This window comes from Corythoichthys intestinalis, chromosome 18, assembly GCF_030265065.1.
Source record: "Corythoichthys intestinalis isolate RoL2023-P3 chromosome 18, ASM3026506v1, whole genome shotgun sequence".
NCBI classification, from domain to species: domain Eukaryota; kingdom Metazoa; phylum Chordata; class Actinopteri; order Syngnathiformes; family Syngnathidae; genus Corythoichthys; species Corythoichthys intestinalis.
This window is the reverse complement of record NC_080412.1, coordinates 7,974,512-8,000,768: the sequence shown is the minus strand read 5'-3', so window position 1 is coordinate 8,000,768 and position 26,257 is coordinate 7,974,512. Positions and strand designations below refer to the sequence as shown.

Below are 26,257 nucleotides of genomic sequence, written 5' to 3'. Positions count from 1 at the left end.
TTTGTGAAGAAAAAAACGCTACTCTTACTGCGCTACTTTGGGCTACACAAGAGTCGTTACATTTTTCCTCTTCATTCTTCATATTAGATTTTTTTTTTTTTTTTTTGCTAGACATGGCAAACGTCGCTTAACCAATTTCACTAATGAGACATCGCAACAATAAACACATGACTCCATTATACCAATCAGACACAAGCTTGCCCTTCTGTAATCACGGCAGCCTGTTCAACCAAGTGGCGTCTTTAAAGCACCGTAAAAAAGGAAGTTTTTGACATAGAGCGCAACCCTCAACATAACTTGAAAGCGCAGAATTTAATTTTTCACTCTCCCGGTCTTTATTTGGCACAGATTGACCACGGAAAACTGGAGAGATGAACCTTTTTAATTTCATGATAGTAACTATGAAGGAACTATTTACTATTCAAACTAAGAACTACTTTCGCCACTAGAGGGCACTCATGCTGTTTGGACGAATAATGCTTCAGTTCATTTTTTTCCCCCGCCGGAATGATTTTATTTTTATTTCTTTGGCTTAATGTGGTTATGTAATGGGTTATTTTAAGTATTGTAACAAGAGTTCATATATATAACTGCTGAGGAAAAAAAATAATAATAATTTGAAAGCAGGTACTCACAAAGTTACTCATTACTTGAGTATTCTTTTCACCAAATCTTTTTTTTTTACTTGTATTTGAGCACATTTTTTAGATGGCTACTTTTACTTTTACTAGAGTAATATTATTTTGAAGTAACACTACAATTTTTGGCTACTCTACCAACCTTTGTCCATCAGCCGTGACAGAGGGGCTGCAATTAACGTCATCAAAATTAATATCTCAAAAACGATAGCAGCTCAAACGAAAATTTTACAGCACAAATTAAGCAATAACGATTGACACCATTTTTTTTAGCCAATTTTAATAAAAATAGGGGGGCTGGTTGACCTCAGATTGACCTATAAAAGAATTGTAAATATCTTAAAAATGATAGCAGCAAAACCAAACTTTTTACAGCACAAACAAGCACAAACGATTGACATCATTTTTATATAAATTTGCGTTTGATGGGGGGCCAACTTCACGGAAGTGACAAAACTTGGTAAGGCATTGAGGATATCCGATGCTGTTAAAAAAATGTATCAGTTTCTGATGGAATGTATAAAAAAAATTAAAGGGAAAGACAACATTTTCATCATGTCCATCACAGCGGAAATGGTGTAGTTTCATAAATAGATTGATAAATAAATTAATAGATTGACAGTTGTGGAGAAAAATGTCAATAAAAACCAGTATTTTCAAGTAGCGGCTGTTTAACATGGGGGCAGATAATTTATTGAGCCAATCAAATGCGATCATTTAGTACCCATGTTTACATGCACCTCTACTCGAGTCTATTAATGATTTGCAACCATAAAAAAAAAAAAAAATTATATTAGTTGTCTTTCCCTTTAGTTCATTTAATTTCTTCTTTAACTCAACGCAAATAAAAACGGTTCCCGAACAAGTTATTGTGAGATTTAAAGTTGACTACAGAAGTGGCTTTAATTTAAGGCCATGTTTGAAACATACGCTAGCACGCTAAAGCATAAAATCGCACATGATTAGCATTACTTGTGATCCTTTTGGTAATTTGTAATATTTACATAGAATGCCGTAGATCTCAATACTATGCGAATGCTACGAGACCAACTGTAATGAAAATTAAATTCAAGTGCAAGATGGTGAGATTTGCAAAACAAGTGCCACTTCATGGTTTTGGTGTATAGTTTGTTTTCTCTGAAAAACAAAATTGCTATCATAGTAAACTATGTCCCCATTTCATAAACTCTATCCAGCCGGGACATCAAACCTGTTCAAAAATAACAAATACAATAACTTGCAAGTACAAAAGAAACTCGCGCTGTTCCCTTGACACACACTTTGCACAGTAAATAAGCACAGCACATTCTCTTCCGATACACGCAAAAATATTGATATTCACAACGTTAGCCGTCCCCTTCACCGGCCTGACTCTTCGCAGGGTTGGAGGAGCTTTCGAAACGTTGAGAAGCGAGGATGGCTTGATGAGACATGCTCTTTCTGGCAACGTCGCTTTTCCTCCACAGGGTGATTTCCTGCAACATTAGAAATGTTTAAAAAAAAAAAAAAAAAAAAAAAAAGAAATATGTAAAAGTTGATTCATCATTCAAATTCATCATGGTTTTTAGAACCAGATAAAGTACTGTCATCTTCTAATACAGGAGTGTCCAAATGTTTGACCTGTGGGGGCCGCTCAGAAAAATCAAAGGATGCAAGGGCCAACTTTAAATCCTTCTACTTTCATTTGTTCAAGAAGGAATATGTTAGACTAGTGGCAAAAAATGGTACTTCAACCAGGATGAAAATATTGAACTGCAAAACATCCCTTTCCCCTTTGGGCTGGCAGATAAGTGCTTCGCAATGGAGAATCAAGCTGCGTTATCATACCAATGCTGCATTTCAATCAGAAACTAGAAAATGCAATTTGTGGAGAAATTACATGGGTAGCTTTGCTGTGCTGCACAGTGTACTTGCCGTAAAAATACACGCAAGTACACGCAATTGTCGTAAAGGTCCTTGCACTCGTGGTACACGCAAACACATGCATTTGCGGTACACGCCTTTGGAATTCACGACCACCCGATCTTGGGAACACCGAACACCACCTTTTCCGGATCGGAACACGGAAAAATTCCGATCCAGACTTCCGATCCAGTTTTTTTAAAAAGTCCGGTCCGAGTTTTCCAACACATCGATTTACATAATCCATTCCAGTTTTTACTTCGGTTTCCCTAAAATCCGGTCCGCATTTTACGGCACACCTTCAACACACTACATTTACATTACCGTCTCCCAATTTACCGAGAGACTTTATCGGTAAAAATGTCAGCTGTGTGGGATCATTTCACCTAAAAGAACGACAAAGACGAAGAGGCAGAGTGCAACATATACCACAATAAAGTCAAGCGTAGTGGTAAAGCTGTAAGAAATTTTAATACAACCAACCTAATCAAGCATTTAGCGAAATACCACCACAAACAATATGAGGAGTATGTTAAAAAAACCGAAGACAAAAAGAAAGGTCCTACGCAACTAACACTGGCAGAAACTTTTGCTATGTGTGACAAACTGGCACTCGACAGTCCCAAAGCCCAGGGAATAACAAGAGTCATTGCCGAAGAATTCATTCTGGATGACGAGCCATTATCTCTCGTGAGTAAAGACGCACCATCCAACACTTACAACATGCCCAGCCGTCATTACATCCTTGAGCGATTCGGCCGTGGAAGATTCGAGAACGATTTACAAACATCCAAATTCCGATTATTGAAATATGTCAAGTAAAGCGGAACTAATACACAGCACGGTCTTTGGGACGCAATGCGGTCAGTTTCTCATTGCGTCCCGAAAGTAAACATAATGCTTGTCACAGGCCCGGGTAATGGCAATGCTCAACTCACGGCTTTAGCTCAACTCATGCGGTTGGATAAAAAACACAAGAATACCTGACTGCTGCTGACAGCCGCTACAAACTACGTCAACGTTGTTTTACTGGAGATAATAGATATCATATGTATACATAACTAGATGCAAAACGACAGACTCGACTGCGTTAGCAACATTGAAGTATTGAAAACTAGATGTGTGAGTAAACAGCCGCCATCTTAAAGCAGAAGACTTCCCTAGTAGGATGTTGTGAACCTTCCAAGCGAACCTAATTAACTTTTTATCTAAAATACTCCTAAATCGGCAAAATCTTGACTTGAATCTATCTTCAAAACAGTTTTAAAACTTTCACATGTCGAAAGTAGACAGAAGGGAAATTATGGAATAACGGGAGCAATTTTAACAACTTTAACAGTTGATTTGCAAAATTAAATGAATGTAATGTAGTTTAAAGCTGCTGATATAGAATGGGGACTTCAGTATTTTATTTACTGTTTTAAAATGTTAACTTGATACTGAAATAGTCGTTTATTTAAACCTGAGAGGCTTTTTATACAATTTTTGTAACTAATGCAAGAAACATTAAAAGCATCTAATAGCTTGGGGGATTTGTGGGATTTTCCACTGAGGTTGTTGGTGTGTTTTGCTTTTTTAAGACAGTTTACAATATTATTTGCACGTTTTACTGACTGACTATGCCATTTCTGTTTGTTATTGATAATGTTTTGTGTTTGTCACACAGGTCAGTTTCTGGTTACCAACCGTTGTGTGTTATTCAAACTCACCTAATTCAGCTGACTAGTTGTTATCAAGAGTACTAAAACCTTTTTCAACATGAGTCTGACAACTAAGTAAGGAGGCTAAATAACTAATACATGCTCAGATAGGTCGGTATCGGTATCGGCCAGTATCGGTATCGGATCGGAAGTGCAAAACAATATCGGTATCGGATCGGAAGTGCAAAAACCTGGATCGGGACATCCCTAAACCCTATATAGAAAAGCATTAGATCATTTGATTTGAATTTGGAGGCAAATATTTACATTAGATGTTGACAAATGTGGTATGGGTACCTGCTGTTTGAAATATCGCCTCTCCTCTTCATCGATGAGGACCAGGTTGAGGTAGTAGCGCACTGAGAACTTCTTGTTTATGTCCCTCATGGTGGGTGTTATCTCATAGCCCGCTAGGAACAGCCTGATCGGGATGGATTCTCCTGCAAAAGACAAAGCCATACGTGGTTTAAATTAAAGACTTGACCGTAAGGCCTAAGGCTGCAACAACTAACCGATTAAAATTGATTAATAAATAATAAATAAATTGGTTGTCAAGTAATTTTATAATTTATTTTTGCCGGTGGCTATGGGCAGTCCCGTTTGGGTCCTTGTTTGTGTGTAATGTGAGGTTGCTTGCGCACGCGCCAGTGATTAGTGCAGGAGAGAGAGAGAGTTCACCACTACACTCAGGTTGGGTTGCTGAATCAATAATACTGTGTTACGCTAGCCTGCTACACCAGACTCACCGCTGTTCCAGCTATTGAATCTGGCCACCATTCAGCGGATAAAATTTCCAGGGCGTAGCAAGCAACAGCAAACAGACAGAGGAGTGGACCAATCAGCAACGGGTGGACGTGACGTTAGTAAAGCGACTAGGGACTTGCGCACGCAAGAAGACATACGAGGAGAGCGGAGTTAATTCAACATGGCTAGCGCGAGACAGACTGTTGTCAATGGCTTGTGTCGATGTGTTTTTGGTAATTTAAAACAGATTTTACCGTGGATTGGAACATATTCTCGGCTCTCCTGTTCGCCATTTGTGTTGTTATGGAGACGACTTCCGACGCGGAAGAGTGACGTTGGTCGTTAAGAACACATCACGCAAATAAACAAATCTGATTGGACGGTTGATTTTGTGCTTGCTCGAGAGGCCGTTAATGGGCTGGGTCCCAGACTATTTTCACAGTGTTTGAAAATACAGAGAGAACAGTCTGGCTGTGCCAGGCAAGTGTTACGCAGTGTCGAGAGTTGTTAGTTGTTAGATCCAGTTTGCCTCCATCAGTGGTGAGTAAATGAAGCCAAAACCAGCGTATCACAGACATGGCACAAAACTAAAGTCATTTTGAATGACTTGAACCTTCTGGCTCTAAGAAACACTAAAAGAAACCAATCACCCATTGTTTCCTCATTTCTTTTGTTGTGCTTTTTTTGTTTTCAAGACATATTGCTGTAAGTTTTCCATCTTAACGCTTTTCTTCCTTGGTCTACTGGACTGTCTCAGAAAATTAGAATACACAATATACACAGAATACACAATATTCTAATTTCCTGACTGTCTCAGGAAATTAGAATATTGTGTATTCTAATTTCCTGAGACAGTCCTGTATATATACACAGGACTGTCTCAAAAAATTAGAATATTGTGTATTCTAATTTTCTGAGACAGTCCAGTACAAGTACGCTTGCCTTTAGCCGTCACGTGTTTGTACAGTACATGTTCCAAGTACACTTGCCTTTAGCCGTCACGTGTTTGTACAGTACATGTTCCAGATTTTAGAGACCATGAACAACAAACATCTTTTACAATACTGCAAGTTGATTTACCTTACCCAGGGTAATTCCGTATTTTTTTCCTCAAAATTAAGTAATTCCCCCAAATTTTTCCCCCTCGGCTTGGTCTGGAAAAGTCACTGTTACCGACTGACACATATTGTTTTCCTTGATTTTTATTTTTTTACATTTGTTTCTTAAAGCAGGAAAGTTGCCATTTCAAATTACTTTTTGTCTCAGGTCTTTGATCTGCTTTTTTTTTCCTCATTAAAATTAAACAACTGCATGAATGTTGTCCGAGACGGACGATTTGTAATTTTCTTACCAGGGAAAGAAGGATAACCGCTACATTCACTTTTTGGATGATGACGATCTTTCTTATGAAGGTTGATATACTGACCTGCCGAAATATGGACATTTTTCCAAGATCGGCTGTTATAGGTGATCTTTGTTAATTGTGATTTTGCACTACCTCGTGGCCAGTGTTACAAAAGGAAGCCTCAGAAGTAGACGTGCCGATTACTGGTTTCAAGGTATACTGTAGAATGAAAACGTCATTGTTTCAAAACCGCAAAACTTTTCCGTCATATTGTCCCTACTGTATTAGGTATTTTTTATGTCCCAAAAATGCAGAGAAATCCCTCGCTTTCAGCTGCAAAGCTCAACCCCCACCGGTTGTTGCTCAGTGTCAGTGAGTCAGCTGAGCAACACGATAGCAGGAGGAGGTGAAACTGCTGAACTTTTTCCCCCCATCGAAGAAAACAAAATTGCTGGTATGGGAATACTTCGGCTGCAGAAAAGTTACAGACGGCCACAGCTTAGAGGAGAAGTGCCAACCGACATGTAAAACATGTTTGCGGAGGGTGGCTGCTGAGGAGGCAATACCTCCAATATGAGTTTGCATTTATACTAGGGCTGTCAAACGATTAAAATTTTTAATCGAGTTAATTACAGCTTAAAAATTAATTAATCGTAATTAATCGCAATTCAAACCATCTCTAAAATACACCATATTTTTCAGTAAATTATTGTTGGAATGGAAAGATAAGACACAAAACTGATATATACATTCAACATACGGTACATAAGTACTGTATTTGTTTATTATAACAATAAATCCACAAGATGGCATTAACATTATTAACATTCTCTTAAAGCGATCCATGGATAGAAAGACTTGTAGTTCTTAAAAGATAAATGTTAGTACAAGTTATAGAAATTTTATATTAAAACCCCTCTTAATGTTTTCGTTTAATTAAAATTTGCTTAAACCCATAAAATCATTTGGACGCAGGCGCCAGCAGAGGGCGCCAAACACCAGAAAACAAGTAACAAGCGGACATTACACTGCTGTCATTTAAATCTGTTTGAGAGGGGCATGTGCGTTAATTGCGTCAAATATTTTAACGGAATTAATTTAAAAAATAATTAACGTGATAATTTTGACAGCCCTAATTTATACAAAATTAAAGGTTACTCAACATTTTCATGAACGTTTCCCACCAGCTACGAGCGTTAACTCAAGCGTGTTTAGTGTGTCTAGTGGTGGTAAAACATGTTTTTTTCCCCTCTGGCAACTGTGTTGGGAAAGAGAGGGTGTTTCTAAAGTAAACATGATGCGAGTCATGCGCATGTGCATTTTATGGAAAAAAGTTCATCTATTTTTGTTCTGATGGTAGTAATGTTGAGCTGTGGTTGTGCATTTATTTTAATTTCATTTAGACAATTTCAGTTATCTTTGAAATCTATTTTAACTTAACATTATACTTATGTTCCAATTTGCAAATATGTTTTGAAAAATAAAAGTCCTGTTATACCGTCAAAATCTCATACTGGCACATGCCTAGTCCAGATTTTAGAGATAGCTGACTGTGAACAACAAACATCTTTTGCAATACTGCTTGATGATTTACCTTCTTTTAGAAGCTTGATTATAAAAATTTACAGGGTTATTCCATAATTTTACCTCAAAATTGAGTAATTCCATCATCCATCTTTTTTTCCTTGATTTAAAAAAAAATTGATTTAAAGCCAGAAAGTTGCCATTTAAAACGACTTTAGTTTTATTTCAGGTCTGTGATCTGCTTTTTTTTTTTTTTTTTTTTTTTTTTTTTTTTTAAATAAATAAATGAATAAATAAATACATAAATAAACAACTGTATGAACGTTCTCCGAGACTGGTGATTCCATAATTTTCTTACCAGTAGGATAAACGTGACATTCACTGTTTGGATGATAATCTTTCTTAAGAAGGTTGACCGATATATTGACCGGCCGATATATGGACATTTTTCAGGATCGGCCAATCGGCCATAGAATAACTTATATTCACTATTTGGGTGATCTTTGTTATTTATGATTTTGCACCACATAGTGCCCAGTGTTACAAAAGGAAGTCTCAAGAATAATTTACTTTCAATATATACAGTGCCTTGCAAAAGTATTCGGCCCCCTTGAACCTTGCAACGTTTCGCCACATTTCAGGCTTCAAACAAAGATATAAAATTTTAATTTTTTGTCAAGAATCAACAAGAAGTGGGACACAATCGTGAAGTGGAACAAAATTTATTGGATAATTGAAACTTTTTTTTAACAAATAAAAAACTGAAAAGTGGGGTGTGCAATATTATTCGGCCCCCTTGCGTTAATACTTTGTAGCGCCACCTTTTGCTCCAATTACAGCTGCAAGTCGCTTGGGGTATGTTTCTATCAGTTTTGCACATCGAGAGACTGACATTCTTGCCCATTCTTCCTTGCAAAACAGCTCGAGCTCAGTGAGGTTGGATGGAGAGTGTTTGTGAACAGCAGTCTTCAGCTCTTTCCACAGATTCTCGATTGGATTCAGGTCTGGACTTTGACTTGGCCATTCTAACACCTGGATACGGTTATTTTTTAACCATTCCATTGTAGATTTGGCTTTATGTTTTGGATCATTGTCCTGTTGGAAGATAAATCTCCGTCCCAGTCTCAGGTCTTGTGCAGATACCAACAGGTTTTCTTCCAGAATGTTCCTGTATTTGGCTGCATCCATCTTCCCGTCAATTTTAACCATCTTCCCTGTCCCTGCCGAAGAAAAGCAGGCCCAAAACATGATGCTGCCACCACCATGTTGGACAGTGGGGATGGTGTGTTCAGGGTGATGAGCTGTGTTGCTTTTACGCCAAACATATCGTTTTGCATTGTGGCCAAAAAGTTCAATTTTGGTTTCATCTGACCAGAGCACCTTCTTCCACATGTTTGGTGTGTCTCCCAGGTGGCTTGTGGCAAACTTTAAACGAGACTTTTTATGGATATCTTTGAGGAATGGCTTTCTTCTTGCCACTCTTCCATAAAGGCCAGATTTGTGCAGTGTACGACTGATTGTTGTCCTATGGACAGACTCTCCCACCTCAGCTGTAGATCTCTGCAGTTCATCCAGAGTGATCATGGGCCTCTTGGCTGCATCTCTGATCAGTTTTCTCCTTGTTTGAGAAGAAAGTTTGGAAGGACAGCAGGGTCTTGGTAGATTTGCAGTGGTCTGATGCTCCTTCCATTTCAATATGATGGCTTGCACAGTGCTCCTTGAGATGTTTAAAGCTTGGGAAATCTTTTTGTATCCAAATCCGGCTTTAAACTTCTCCACAACAGTATCTCGGACCTGCCTGGTGTGTTCCTTGGTTTTCATCATGCTCTCTGCATTTTAAACAGAATCCTGAGACTATCACAGAGCAGGTGCATTTATACGGAGACTTGATTACACACAGGTGGATTCTATTTATCATCATCGGTCATTTAGGACAACATTGGATCAATCAGAGATCCTCACTGAACTTCTGGAGTGAGTTTGCTGCACTGAAAGTAAAGGGGCCGAATAATATTGCACGCCCCACTTTTCAGTTTTTTATTTGTTAAAAAAGTTTAAATTATCCAATAAATGTTGTTCCACTTCACGATTGTGTCCCACTTGTTGTTGATTCTTGAAAAAAAAAAAAAAAATTCATATCTTTATGTTTGAAGCCTGAAAGGTTGCAAGATTCAAGGGGGCCGAATACTTTTTGCAAGGCACTGTACATTTATATAATGAGTTTTTCAGATGGCTTTCATAATCCACGTGCTTTTTAAGTAATAAGTACATTATTACATTAATGTCAGCTTACAAAATTGGCAATCGACTGAATTGCTTTAAAATATCGGTATCGGCCTTTGAAATCCCATATCTGTCCACCTCTAGTTTAAATAGCATGCATATTAGAGGTGTAACAACAAACCGATTTGAGTCGTTTATCGGTCTCTGATGTGCGAGATCCCAATGTATCAGGCTGTGAAGGCCCGGATCGGTAAAAAAGCACTACCAATTGTCCAATAGCCTGGATTTACAGCTACAAATCTGTCTTATTATTAATATTTGTGTTGTCAATTTGTATCAAACCGAATTGGATTGGTTCGAATCACTATTTATGATTAATTGTCCCCGAAACGGACCGTAGACAGTGAATCGAGATCTGAATCGAATCGTTTTCTGGAGTAAAAGATTCACACCCCAAATACATATGTAACAGACACATTTGCTACTGCAGCCCTATTTGCACATTACCTCTGACTGGTGCGCCGTCCATAATTTCATACTTGGCAATGGTATCGTTCTCGTGGTAGACGTTGGGCCCCGTGCCAGTGGTCTCCCGCTTAATGATGTCAATCTCCATATGCTTGATTTTAATCCTTACCAGTAAGAAGTAAATCTTGCCGACAATCACATCTTTAAGGTGATATCTGTAAAGGACATAATCAGTCCTCATGATCTATCATCTCACAATATGGCGATAAAACAATTATCGGGGTCAGGATATCATTCAACAAGACATCAACAGAAAAACAAGTTTGAGTCATCCTTTATTTTTAATGACGCCCAATACACTTGAAGTGGGAGGATGGCAGCAAATGATCGATCTAGTGCTGCAACGATTAATCAAAGCAATTCCATGAGAAAATAGCTCCGAATCAAATTTGGCTGCTTTGAGGATTTGTTTAATTAGAGTGGTGTTGTATTGATTTGTTTTTAATGGGTTATATTTTGTTTTATTGATTTGGGTGGCTACAAAGCCCTCTAGTGGCAACAGTGGATAATACATAACTCATCTAACATGACTGAATCCCGCTGCTCCCTATTAAGACCAACATAAGTTTGTAAGTTTTTCTTTGAGGTAATATGATTGTTTATGCATACGTACAGTGGTGTGAAAAAGTATCTGAACATTTCTGAATTCCTCACATTTCTGTATAAAATCACCAACAAATTTGATCTGATCTTTGTCAAAATCACGCAGATGAAAAAACGGTGTCTGCTTTAACTAAAACCAGCCAAATATTTATAGGTTTTCATATCTCAATGAGGATAGTATGCAAACAATGACAGAAGGGGGGGGAAAAAGTAAATGAACCATCACATTTAATATTTTGTGCCCCCCCCCGGCAGAAATAACTACAACCAGACGCTTCCTGTAGCTGCAGATCAGTCTGGCACATCGATCAGGACTAATCTTGGCCCATTCTTCTCTACAAAACTGCTGTAGTAGAATCACATTCCTGGGATGTCTGGCATGAATCGCTGTCTTTAGGTCATGCCACAGCATCTCAATGGGGTTCAAGTCTGGACTTTGACTTGGCCACTCCAGAACGAGTATTTTGTTCTTCTGAAACCATTCTGACGTTGATTTACTTCTGTGTTTTGGATCATTTTCTTGTTGTAGCATCCATCCTCTTTATAGCTTCAACTATCTGACAGACAGCCACAGGTTTTCCTGCAAAACATCCTGATAAACTTTTGAATTGATTCTTCCATTAATTATTGCAAGCCGTCCAGGCCCTTAGGTAGCAAAACAGCCCCAAATCATGATGCTCCCTCTACCATGCTTCACAGTGGGGATGAGGTGTTGATGTTAGTGAGCTGTTCCATTTTTCCATCACACATAATGTTGTGTGTTACTCCCAAACAATTCAACTTTTGTTTCATCAGTCCACAAAATATTTTTCCAAAACTTCTGTGGAGAGTCCAAGTGCCTTTTTGCGAACATTAAATGAGCAACAATATTTTTTAGACAGCAGTGGGTTCCTCTGTGGAGTCCTCCCAAGAACACCATTCTTGGCCATAGTTTTACATACGTATAGCTGATGTTTGCACAGAGCTATTGGACTGTGCCAGTGATTTCTGTAAGTCTTTAGCAGACACTCCAGGGTTCTTATTTACCTCTCTGAGTATACTGCGCTGAACTCTTGGCATCATCTTTGGTGGACGGCCACTCCTTGGGAGAGAAACAACAGTGCCGAACTCTCTCCATTTGTAGACAACTTCTCTGACTGTCGATTGATGAACATCCAGACTTTTAGAGATAGTTTTGTACCCTTTCCCAGCTTTATACAAATCAATAATCCTTGATCGCAGGTCTTCAGACAGCTCTTTTGACCGAGCCATGAATTACATCAGACAATGATTCTCATCAAGACAATTCTCGACAGGTGTGTGTTTTATAGCGGGCAGGGCAGCTTTAAACCACTCATCAAGTGATTGGGCACACACCTAACTTAAATTGTTTGGTAAAAATTGGTTTCAATTGTTCTTTTTAAGTGTCCTTAGGCAGAGGGTTCACTGATTTATTTTCCCCCTTCTGTCATTGTTTGCATGCTATCCTCATTAAAGGGGATGTTTCGACAAAGGGGGTGTGAGACATCAATAGAACCGTTATGCGCCAAGATAACAAATATTGATAAAGTTAACAAAAAAATCAATCACATTAATGAGCAATTATCGAAAATAGATCGAAAATGACGAACACTACCGAAAGTGTTCCGGAAACAGCCGAATGGGGCGGCGACGTCACGACAACTGATTGAAAGTCGAGGCGGAGCTAGGTGCCATTGTTTTTTAACGACGAGAGAGTAGCGTTGGGGTTTGTTTGACCAAAACATCACAACAATGGTTCAAAACTGCTGTGCTATGTGGTGTACAAATAGTTGTTTATCGGAATATAGTATCCATGAGTTCCTGAACGCGAAAAAAAAAGCTGGACGACACAGAAAATGGGTAAAGTTCGTCCGTGCAAAGAGGGCTAATTTTCTAGACACAGCCTCCGGCACGCTTTTCTGTGGTGCGCATTTTCCAACTGAAAGCTTCTCGAACTATGGACAAGAGAAATCGGGTTTTGCTAAAAGATTGCTGCTCAAAGGAGATGCGGTGCCGACCATAGATGCACAGCCACCTAAATGTCCCGAGATATCAAGAGAGAGACGATGACTGCTAAAGGAGGCTAAAGCTACGCAAAGAAGGGAGCAGCCAAGCTTGAAATGGCCAGAGTGAGTACTCTTTTATAATTAATAAAAAAAAATGTCACGCCTTTGGATACAGGACTCGACACATGTATAAATGATCGTTCGTAAAATATATAGAACAAATCCTCTGATCCCGTTCATATTTGTGTCTATTGGCAGAGCGAAAAGCTATGATAGCGCAATAAATTATAATTATTCTATGCATTCCTTTATTTTGCAGTCACGGTGTATCAGCTTCACAAAAAGAAATGCTAAACAAATCATTGGTGTTTCCCACACGATCTGCTGCCGATGTTTCATCAGTGTCATTGCTCCCCTCAATGACCGTTTCATTACGCTGCATTGGCGTTCGTTTGGGCTCAAATTGGTCACCTATAACACCGATTAAAGCTTTGCAACTCTCCTCGTCACCATTAGATGAACATTCGTTACGTCCTTCTACGTCGGATTCGTCGCTGAAACTAGAAACGAAATTGTCTGCCATCATCGCCGCCATTCAGTATTAAAGCACTGAGCCTTTTTCTTGTTGAAGAAACAGCCCTCACTGCCAACTCTGAATTCTCTTTTATTGACAACGAGCGGTGTTTCTTCATGAGGGAACCTGGAATATGTGCAGGACGAACACAATGCATCAGCATAAACAGCTCAAAACACCCCTAATTCTCCCCACACTAGAAGGAATTATATTGATGCAGACAGGCGCTGCCCCCCTAGTGGCCGGTGGCACTCTCTTCACTTGACGTGACGTCACGCACACAATCTGCCAGATCTCGGGCGCCGGTCGTTTTAGCTTGACAATCGAGCCAAATTTCTCTCATTTTCTTGTGTGTAATTACACGAAGTGGCATGATATGAATACAAAAGGCATGCGTTTATGGATAAATGATGGAATATCAAAATTTTCCCAGGGCGCTACATCCCCTTTAAAGTATGAAAACCTATAAATGTTTGGGTGGTTTTAGTTAAAGCAGACACTGTTTTTACATTTGTGTGATTCTGACAAAGATCAGATCACATTTGATGGCGATTTTATTAGTGTTGCACCGATACTATTTTTTGGGCCCGATACTGATACAGATACCTGGCTGTGCAGTATCGGCCGATACCGACACCATACCGATACCACTCTGTTTGCAAAAAAAAAAAAAAAAATACATATATATATGTACATATAAGGGATGCAACGATACAGTTAAGTCATGGTTCGGTACGATTTTCGATACAATTCAATACATTTAATATTCTGAAACAGATAATACAACTGTTATTATTATTATTTTCTTAATGTTTTTTTATTTGCAAACAAGCAAAAATAACAGTGCCATCATATAAACAAACATTTTAGTGCATAATATTTATGTGCTTAATTCTTACTGATCTGAAGAAATTTTGTATAAAAGTGCTGAGAACAATCTTTACTGTTTGTTAAGTGAGGTGGGGCACACTGTTGATTGCTGCAGCTCTCTTAGCAGCTATATTTACCATACAAGCAAAACATGCTATTTGTGGTCCGATTCCATCTGTAACATGTACTGAATGAACAGTATTTGCAGCATTATCTATAGTCACTGGTATGGATTGATTTGGCCTGCTTAACTTCCATTCAGTCATGGCGGTTTCTAATTCATCAATGTAGTATATGGACTACGCGTCACTCTGGGCTGACGCAGCTAATGGCATGGGATCAAATGTAGCACATCTAGGTTGCTATTTGATTATATCTAGTGTGTGCGCGCGAGAGTTGGCATGGGATCTATCATATGACATCTAGGTTGCTATTTGATGATATCTCGTGTGAAGCGCTTGAGGGTTTTCTGGCCACAGAAGTCACTTCTGCTCATTACTGCACAACACCAGCATATGAATCTACTTTCATAAACAGGACGGGTTTGAAGAACAGCGCTCTTAATTTTCCACTCATTGTTCATCATGAAACCATGAGTTTGCTTAGTCTCCCACGGTCTTAAGCTTTCTGATCCCATCGGCGATGCAACAGCAGGCGCTAGCTCACGTATGCTAATCATTTGTGAATGCCATGTTAGATTAGTGGCGTAACATCGCGAATATGCGTTGTAGTGAACATCCTTAATATTGAAGACGAAAGTCTTTATTTCGTTTGGTAATTTCGAGACAAAGACATACAGATATCATGCATCGGGATTTGGGAAGTTAGCTCACGTGGGGAGGACAGCACATTTGCGTTCAAGTGAAGCCAGTAGATGGTATCGGTGCCCTAAATGTTGGTACTCGTCGATACCGATACCACCAATTCAGGCAGGATCGGCGCCCCCTGCCGATACTGGTATCGGTATCGGTGCAACTTTAGATTTTATGCAGAAATGTGCGAAATTCCAAGAGTAATTTTTCATACTACTGTATTCTAGTCTCGAGGTATATTTAGCTGTTTTTTTTTTTGTGTGTGGGAATATGTTCTTGAACGATTTGTTAACATATTGTAGTGTTAAAAAAAACAAAAAACAATGGCATTTAAGCTAGAGGACTTTTGCTATGCAAGTTAGCCAATTGTTCTTCTGTTGTACTTAGATTGTCATTTATTTGTTTTTTTTTTTTACACTGAGGCTAAGCTCGGGTAGTGTAATTTATTTTTAAATGCATTTATTGCTTTTGTGAAATAAAAGTGCAATTCTGCATCACTTGAAGAAACACTAAAGTATTTCATTTCACATTTAATGCTCTTTTGAAAGTGCAATCTTGGCAAGTCAAAATAATGTTAAAGCAAAATAAACACTATTTTGTTATAGCTCCTAAAATGTATTCTGCAACGCATTAAATGTTTGTAATCCAATTACTCGACTATCTGAAGTAACTAACTGACAGGTTAATCTTTCAGTTAAATAATCGATCGATGCAGCCCTAATCACATCACTTCCACTTCAAATGGATTGGAAGTCTATGGCTTTAAATGAAGCCAATAAGTTGATTTCAGGTTGTTTGCTGTTGATTTTCAGTCACTTCCTGTTGATTTGGGAGCGTTTACGGTTCAATTCTTGTTAATTTAGGGTTACTGAGCAGGAGGTGACCCAAGAATGTCCCAAAATGGCTAGGAAATGAGTCAAAATTAACATGAAGTGACATGTAGATTTCCTAAAATCAACAGGAAGTGACCCACCTCCCAGTCAAAATGTACTGGACGTCTCGTGCCGGCAGTGGCAGCCAATGAGTCGGCTTAGACGCGATTCTACTGTAGCGCAAGATTTTGCTAGCAACCTGTCACACAACTAACTAACAACATTCAATATCTAAGAAGTTATGAATCATAGTCATACTTGGATTTATTGTACTCGAACTCTATGTGTAGGCAGTCCTCGATGCCTACTTCCATCTTGATGGAGGAGTTGATATCAGGGTAAGTGCTGAGTGTGTGAACTACAATGTCCACCTCTTTGGTGATGTCGCTAAGTCTGCGGCTTACTGTGGCCCTCAGAAAATAGCTGGAAGCAGAAGACATCATGATAATGTTAAAATACCTGTTGCAACGCAATAGCCTAAGCATTCAAGTATAACTCACCGTAATTTGACATTCTGGCCAGTGTAAGCTTCATAGGGCTTTTCCACATGCGTGAACTCAAAGTCAAAGGTCTGCGACTGCGTGAGCTCCCCGGGCCGTGCCAAGTCTTTCACTAGAGACACAAACTCATGGTGGTTTCCTCTGTCGTAGTAAAGCTCTGGAAGAGATGAATTAATAATGAGACAGATGCACTGGAGTATCCTTGTACAGTCTAGTTTGTGCAAACTTGTCATTCACTTATGCTAAGGTTTGATTTGATGTGAGAAGACAAGTTGTGTGATTACAAATCGTAGAATTTAGCAAGCATGCAAAGTTGCATACCTTTGTAAACGAATTATTTAAAGTGCCTATGACAGCAAAAGGAATGTTTATTTCATATTTCACGAGTTATTTTATGCTCCTGAATGAATGTGTGTGGAAGCGATGGATATGGCGGAAAACACAGACAAGACTGAAAAAGCAGTTTCTGCTCTTGCACTCCTCTTTAAAAGAAACTGCTGTATTTTAAGCTAAAACAACTGTTGTGTTTGATAGAACCATATGTCTATATGCTGCCATAGCAGATTCACGGCACATTAAGCCCCCGAACTATTTTTAATTTGTCCGTTTTACCCTGAAAACCCCCGTTTACAGACGTCGCGCAACTGCTTTGTTTTAACCCAGCAATAAAACAAAGGTAATTCATTACATTTATGATTCAAAATGTCTGTCGTTTTTAGCTTAGAATCGTTCATTGATGTCTCATATTTCGTTTTACAAAAAAAAAAAAAAAAGACTTAAAAAAATTATTATTATTAAATTATTTTAAACAAATTATGTCACAATGAAAAAAACGGCGTCTGTAAAAAAGTCACGGATATCTACCTCATAACTGTCGCTTAATTGTATTTTTTTTCTTTGTATTTTTTTTTCTCCGATATGTTGGACGATAAATAATTGATCCAAACAAACAAAAGTTGAAAAAAACGTTTAAAAGGGAAAATATATGAAAAAGAAAATCTCGACCACTCCTTGATGTCTGCGATTTCTGCATCGCGACCCTTGTTATATTACCATGTTTCACACATAAAACCCCCACAAAATCCAGCTTTGGCCATTCACAGCTGTGTCTTGACACTCAGTGATACATACTACGTGGAGTTTTTGGATCAAAACAAGATAAGTATGCGATAATATCTCGTTAAAGTCATGGCGTCTGTAATTCTGTTCTCGCGTGCTCTCACTTCCAGATAGGGTTTTGCTGTTTAAAAAAAATAAATTTTTTTTTAAATGCCCTCCTGCTCAAAATTTTTCTTCCCCCACAAAATTGAGATTTTAAGCTTTCCAATGATGTACCACACATGCATATCGGACAATTTTGAAAGTTGGCTAAATTGGGGGTCACAGAGCGGAACTTCAAGTCACCTGAGTGTTTTCCGCCATGTATATATATATATATATATATATATATATATATATCTCAGTTTTTGAAGCCATTAAAATGAGTGACTTCCTGGATTGAAGAGGAATACGAATGTGACGTCACCCGGGTCAGCATCTCACAATATAGCATTGCCTTATAGCATACAGATGGACTTCAGATTCAGCATATTTTACGGATTAATTCGTTCGTAACTGTGGGACCATTGGATTTACGAGGAATTGAGTAAACATCGTGTTTTGTATTATGTCAAATACTGGGATCATGGCACACATTTTAATACGGAGGTGGCTTGCATTTTGTGGCTGACAATGCTCCTTGTCCACCGAGAATGCAACTCGGCTGATGACCAGCGGCTTGTTGCGCACCCCCCTTGGTCCTCTTTACGTGCCCACCGGGAGCGCTACACTCGGGTAATGCTTGTGCGGTTCTCCATATCGTCCAGACTTCCAGCCCCCTCTGCCCTCTTGTGTGCCCAGTAAGGGTGTAACGGTACATGTATTCGTATTGAACCATTTTGGTACTTGGTGCTCGGTTCAGAACATAGGCGTACCGAACAGGTTTCTGACGTAATGCAACCGTTACTTTTCGAGGCTTCGAGTCCATCGGGTTACAGTTTCTTTGTGTAGATTATATTTACTCCGTCTTCTCTACTATAATGAGGACCAACATGGTAGGACAGTGAGAAACGTCAATGGCGCGACAATGTGGCCGCCGCGAGAACACAGTGAAACGCGGCCGTTAAAGTCAATCAGCAAATGCACACCAGTCGGAGTGTGACCACGTGTTAGACGCGTCCCAGAAGCGGCTCAACACGACGTATGCGAAAAGAACGGCAGAGTTTATTATTTGACGCGAGACGCGACCCTCCTGCATCAATACTACTACCGGTAGCTAGGATCGGGCCGGAAGTCCCTCGTGTAAAAATACGGTAGATCCGGTCGATTTTCAAACTAATATGCAATCGTAACCTACTTTTTGAGTCCATCAGATCTCTTGAGTGGAAGATCGGGCCACAGTTGACTTGTCTTTGTTGATTTACTGCTGTCTTCTCTGCTATAATAATAACCAACACGGCCCCGTGTTCAATACAAAACCCTCCTACCACAACAAAACAAGTAGGAACTAATATTATTAAACAACTAGCACATTTATATTTTGCATTTTGTTTTCTTACTGTACCAAAAATGAACCGAGGCGTGACCTCAAAACCGAGTTACATACCGAACCGAGATTTTTGTGTACCGTTACACCCCTAGTGCCCAGCCATAGACCACCATGCTCAGGTTGGGCCTGGGCAGCTACGCGCTCCGACGTTGGCCGGTTTGTCCGGCGGTCATTCGCCATCTGCTTCCTCGGCAAACGAGCTCTCCTGCCTGCAGCAGGGGAACAACTGGCTGAAACTTGCTCGCCGCCGGGGCGGGGGTGCCGATCCGTGAAGACAATCGACAACCCCGCTGCTGTGTGATATGATCCGTGGTAGTTTTGTGTGATTTTTCCTTTCGAATTGCTGCTCGGTTTGGGGTAGCATGTCAGCTAGCTGTCACGCCTCCTTGTTTGTTTGCGCTCTCCAAAGCCGGGACAGGGACATGACAAAAGCCGGACTAACTCCAGTGGCATCGGTTGGGAGGTGCAAGAAGTCGACAGTTTTGACCATCATGGAGTAATTTTGCCGTGTCGCACTGAATAAATGCATTTTGAATATTTCATATTCCGTTTAGCACAAGACAGTTATTTGTCATGACCATAACATTTATTTAGCAATTGGGGAAAAATACATATATAAAAAGATCCAGTAAAAATATTGGAGTGGAGTGGAGCGATTGAACCATTGACATTTTGCGGCCGTCTTCGTCGCATTTTCCTCGTTCTGAATGATTCCCCCTCAATGGTCGGAATTCAAAATCAGATGAAATCAGAACCTAGCCGACATCATCGTCCAGCTGGGGAAGCTAAATCGCTATAAAGACAGGCGGGGCTAAACGACAGGTTAAAAAACTAATTTCTCGTCATCTGCGCGTTGCCAAATTGTTGCATACATTATAGTCGCATCGTCTCAAAATAAGATTCGAATTTACATAATAATGCTATTTAAGACTTTTTTATGCTGTCACAGGCACATTAAACATTTTAATAGTAGGCACTATCTATTTGTTATGCCAAACAGATAAACGCACAAGTTCACTTTAAAATACTGTACACATAAAATATTACCAATTTGAGTGTAAATGCATGCGAAATTAGCTGCCACATGAAAATGAATTAGCTTATATGCAGTTTCACGCCAGTAGAATTCCAACAAAATAGCCTAATCTTTTTATCAAAGCCCCATTTTGATCGTCAGCTAATGTAAATGTAAATATTTGTCAACAAAAACCTGTTTTCCCGTTTTACATGACCAGCCCTAATGTTTGTCCTGTAAATTTGGCAAACAACCATGAGTTGACTCCATAGTCCCCTGCCTCCATACTGGACACTTTAGGCGGCTTGGTTGATCAGAAAACGTGTGTACGGACATGTGACTGCCTGGCTCTGTTTTGATTGGTCTGATTTTCATAACCATAACTATAACATTTATAAGGCTAAATATTGGTGGCTTAGAGAAATACTTGGTAACTTTTCAGTTTTAGTCCATTTTAGCAACGCCGGTGGACAAAAGCGGTAGTGTTTAGCCGTAAGGAAGACTGCGTTTCCCATGAGGACCAGCGCACACCCGCATAGTGTCTTAAAATCATGACGGTCGCTTGCAGATAGATTAAACAACATTTTTGTTTCCAGCAGCTGTGTGAAGGATGAAATGTATTAGGGTAACGAATCCAAAGTTGTGGCTAAACAATACTGTATGACGGTTAGCAATCGTGTGGCTAACCCCCTAACCCACCTGAACTCGTCAGCGTTGATGAGGTCGGTTGCGGGGGTGGGGGCCTGCCAGCGAGTAAAAGAAAGCCAATGTTTATTCTGCCTATTCTGGTAGCCGCCCTTTCTTTTTCCTTCTGACACAAAACTTTTTTATCGCTGTTGCTCTGCCATCTTTGCAGAATTCGCGCAAAAGCGTTAGCATCGCCTACTGGTGGACGATAATTATTGGTCTGATAATAGGAGTTATGATGTCATCCCAGTAAATACGATAACATTATTAATAGGCCCGATAATATTAGAGCTGTCCCGACTAGTCGACATAGTCGACGTCATCGATGACGTAAATCTGTCGACGATCACAACATCCCGTCGACAGTTAATGAAGGGTTAAAAAAATATATGCGTGAAAAGTTCGGAATGTCGGATGCTCTGTATGCAAGCGGGGAAAGCGGCACAAAGCCAAAAAAAGCGCACCAGAGTGTCCAAAACATTGACTTATTTCAAAGAAACAAAGGAGGCTACACTCTTCTGTCCTGTCTCTTCAATGCCAAGCTTGGCTGCACGTCGGCCGTGAATAAACACCTCAAGCGCCGTCAACCAGTTTGTAATTTATTTTTTTTTTTTTCATTTTTTTGTACACCAGAGGGGGCTGTCGCCTTACTAAATAATAATGTTTCATTGACAATGGGCCTATAAGTGCTATTAGTATTGTTCCTAATGCTAATTGAAAGGTTTATTTCATGTTATGGTTTATTTTATGGTATGGAAAATTATATAAGGTTAAAAGGTCATAAATATATACAGAATATACAGTGACTGCACTCAAGGGCGAGATTGTCAATGATAAGGTAATAAATTAAGGTAAAGGCAATTCATATAGTCAATTCATTGATATATAAATAAGGTTTAAAAGGAAAAAGGTGAAAAGTTTTTGTTAATTTCTAATTGTGTTGTTTTATTTGTGTGCATCGTAGCTCTTACGGTGTGTTTACATCAAGGATGGAATAAAAGTTGTAAACCATCAGTTTAAGAAACCATCTTTTCAATCGGGATGCTACACTAGTTAATTCTATCAGCATTTGAACTCATTGTTTATTTGTGATTTGTTATTGTTATTTACATGTTTATTTGTACTTTAATAAATAATTTAAGTGTTCCAATATGTTTTTTTTGTGAATTGATAAGCGTCAACAAAAATTTCATTGCTAAATTAGTAAAAAAATAAAAATAAAAAAATAAAAATAAAATAAAAAAATTATTATTAGATTAGTCGACTAATCGTAAAAATAGTCGGCTGACTAATCGGGAGAAAATTAGTCGTTTGGGACAGCCCTAGATAATATATTTTTGGCACGGTGTCAGTGGATTGGGAGGGGTTTGTTTGTTTCCACTCCTGTTTTGCCAGTATGCAAAGTTTTGTTACTGTTCTAGAGGCCGTATTTCCATTTTTATATATATATTTTTTTGCATTTTAGAGTGTTATGTTTACAAGTTACTGAGCGGCCTTTTGGTTACTGATGATAGGCTTGCTGTCCTATAATTGCCAGGTTAAGAAAGTTGTTTCATGGACCAAGATCACAACAGCCTCCTCTCCGGTTGCACCAAATGTTTTATCTGCTGACAAAGCACAATACCTGTTGGGTTTGTTTGTTTTAGTTCAGTGCTCATTGTCCAGGGGAACACATCGTCCATGACTTTGACTGATTGATTGTGATGGACTCAAATTATATTGTTTTGAAAAAATAAATATGGGCAATTTATTTGAAGTCAAAACTGTACGTGTCTTTGTTTTGTTCATAATAGCAATGTTCATGTCATCATGAAGAATCTGGTTAGGTCAAAGGCAAATCTATGCTGAATCCACCACTAGTATTTTTGACCTGCAGGTGTTCAAAAAATCAGGTGAATTTACATTTAAAAATGTTATATATATATGTATATATATATTATTGGTTATCGTATTGGTATCGGCCTTGAGGAGCAGGAAGTTATCGATATCGGTTTCCAAAAATAGATATCGTGCACTCCTAGCATCGATTTCCGTCTTTATAATGAATGGGGAAAGGGGGATGTGACGTATGCTGTAAAGCAGTCAGCACATTTGTGCTTTTTTTTGTTATCGAAGTTACTTAGTGCCAGTGATACAGACCCCCTCAAGATATAACAGCGGTGTCATGCAACCAGTTGTCAGTCGACATATCATCACAAATGTTATGAAAATATTTTATAAAAAGTTTGAAAATTTACCTAGTGTTGCTGTAAGACACTGGTGGCAATCTTGTGTCAGGGGATTACGAGGCGGGCTCTATTGTGTACATAAGGAGAGTTATTTTTTCCAAGAGCGTAGGTTTTGTCCCAATATTGGTAGGGATGCTATAACAGCATGAATTGCATGCACATTTTTTGGCTGAGGACGGGACATTAATAAGACCAATCAGATTGGGTGGATGGCGGTCAGGGCGACATTTCTCACCAATAAGAACCTAATTAATTGATAGGTTAAATGATTAACGCAAAATGAATCTGTATTGATTTATACTAACTTTCACACTGCAAATTTACAGTATAACGTCCTAATCTGATATTTTTTTCCTAAATCTGGTTGAATAATATTCTCCATTTCATTTTGAGTTTTAAAAGCTACGGTAATTAAGAGATTACTGCGTCAGATTCTTTGTTCTTATGAACCCATACATCTAAAAGTCGGTAAATTTTAAAACTAAACTAAGAAAAAAAATCTATTCTTGAATTAAGAACATTTCTGACAATAAAGTTTTTTTAAGATTAAATATACAAACTTTTTTTAATTGAAAATAAGTCTGTTTTCTGTTTAGCTTATTTTCAGCTATTTTTCTCATTTCAAGAAATTTGCGTAAAATTGGCTTGAAGTACTGGCAGATCATTTCACTTTTTCTAGTAGATTTACACAGAAAACAAGGGAATTAAAAAATGAAAGCTCCTTTGGGCTGCTTTAAGACCACATAAATAAAATGAAAATGAAAACTGGGGGACGGGGGTAAACCTAGGTTCACTACATTTCTTCCAGTTTAATTGACGTTAACAGTAGAAAACATCTAGGAGGATATTTCTCTCAAAGCAGCTTCCTCCTCAAGTTCGAGAAATTTGCACAAATTAATGTTATGCTAACTCTGATACAGGTCGGACTTTCAGTAGCAAAATTAGTGGTGTGTTCCCCACCTACACAATATTGGCATCGTTTTACATTACTTACAGTGGCAGCTGCTGGCGGATAAAACTTAAACTTAAAAATTTATAAGTTATTCTTATATTTATATCTACAGTATATATAAAACAAAGTAATATCCCTTGTCTTTAAAGGTGGAGGACAAGGCGGCATGCTGTATTTCTGTGGGGGGAGGGGTGTGAATGTGTGCGTGTGTGTGGGGGGCAAGTCATCTGCCAATCAAACGTGCATTTGAGGGGGGAAAATGGACTGGCACATTCAGCAAGTGAAAAGGGATCAATGTAAGTCTGTACTTCATTTTATAATGGTAGGGTCAATTCTATCCTTACAACATATGGGAAAACAATCTAAATTACCCATATAACTTAAGTCATTATATAATGCAAATAAGGTTGCTTCAAAGTTGGTGGGGACAACTTGAGCATCCTGAAAAGTTAGTAGTGTTATGTCCCTATCCTCTCTATGCAAACCTACGCCCTTAATTTTTGTCACTAAAATAATCTTAACTCGCTGAATTATTGATAGATTTACGAACATTTTGGTTTATAATAAACCTGTTTACCATGGCTATGATTCAGGCAGGATGTTTTTGTATGTTTGTTTTCTTTAAATATATTTCTAAATTTGAGTAATTATCATGTAATATACTAACAGCATTCCTGACGTTGATTAAAAAAAATAATCCATTTGAAAACTGAGCAATCTATAGCTACTTGAAAGTACACGCAACCTTGACTTTGTTTGCTCGAATGGATCCGACGCAAAATGGCCGACGAGAGACGATGCTTGTCGCCATTGGCTCACAGCGCGCATCACACATCTAGACTTTTATACAAGATATCTATACTTTACGCTAACTGTCAGATGGGAGAATAGCTTAACACAATAAAAAGAGCGTTCTCAAAATACTTATTCGTCTAAACAATTAAAACTACAACTACGAGTACACTATATCTAAAACGTTACTTTCACAACACAGTAAATATAAACCCAGAAAGTTTGCAATTTTATTTATTACCACGTCATCTCAGCGCGGTGACGGCTAGCCAATGGCTGTTTGTCAGCTGACCCGCGAGCTAGTACGTACGTTGCTTGGTCTGTCACGAGACCCCACACTTGTTCCTAAAGCACACTTTTGAAAGCTGCGTACTGATAATCCTGGGAGGCGACGTCGTGGTATTCTTATCCAAAAAGTTACAAATTCCACTGTAAATTCATGCGAGGTTACTCTGTGAGTGATCGCTAGCAAACGTCCAACGTCGCCTATCAGACTTGGCTGCTTTTATATATTTACAGGCCCACCGGTCGCTTACCAATCTGGCCAACAAACTCGATCTTGATTCCGTTGTGCTCCAGCCTCTTGCCAGGGTACTTGAGTGTCACGTTGACCTTTCCCGACACAGTTTCCCCGTCGTAGAAAAGGAAATATTTGTCCTTCCTGCCGTCCTCGCTTTTATGCTCAGCTTTCTTCCTCGTCTCGGCATCATTGAGCACTATATCGATGTCCGCACTTTGTCCAAAACCGAAAAAACTCATCACTGCCAGTCAGCTCCTCTGAGCGAATGGAAACTCGATACAAAAACACTCCAAAAGAAAAGTAATGGTGTTTAACAGAGAAGTAGCTTCCCAGTGAGTTGACTACCGGAGTTTCTACCTAATAACTGCGCATGCGTCGAAAGTCATGTGGAGTACTGTATTATCATTTAAACGAGTAGTCCCGCTACTCTTAATATTTTACCTTACGTCGTCAAATACATTTACTAATTAATTGAACAATATTTAATGTACTTATTCGAAAAGGTTTGCTTGTGTTGCGCATTTTTACGCAGCATCAATTGAATTTAAATTACTTATTTATATGCCCGGAATTTTGCCTGACAGGTATCTTGATTGAATAATATGTGAATACAACTCACTGTGTTGATCTTCTTA

The 26,257-nt window shown here is 38.8% G+C and overlaps 1 protein-coding gene across 1 annotated transcript; it reads right to left on the bottom strand.

The window, feature by feature from the left end:
- Window positions 1–25,981, bottom strand: vps26bl (vacuolar protein sorting 26 homolog B, like). Its single transcript, XM_057821792.1, has 6 exons — window positions 25,639–25,981; window positions 16,842–16,998; window positions 16,600–16,764; window positions 10,584–10,759; window positions 4,538–4,680; window positions 1–2,113 (listed from the first exon to the last, which is right to left on the bottom strand). Exons 1-6 carry the CDS (start codon window positions 25,859–25,861, stop codon window positions 1,985–1,987), a joined length of 993 nt encoding a protein of 330 aa, XP_057677775.1. The 5' UTR covers window positions 25,862–25,981; the 3' UTR covers window positions 1–1,984.
- Between the last annotated feature and the right edge of the window lie 276 nt (window positions 25,982–26,257).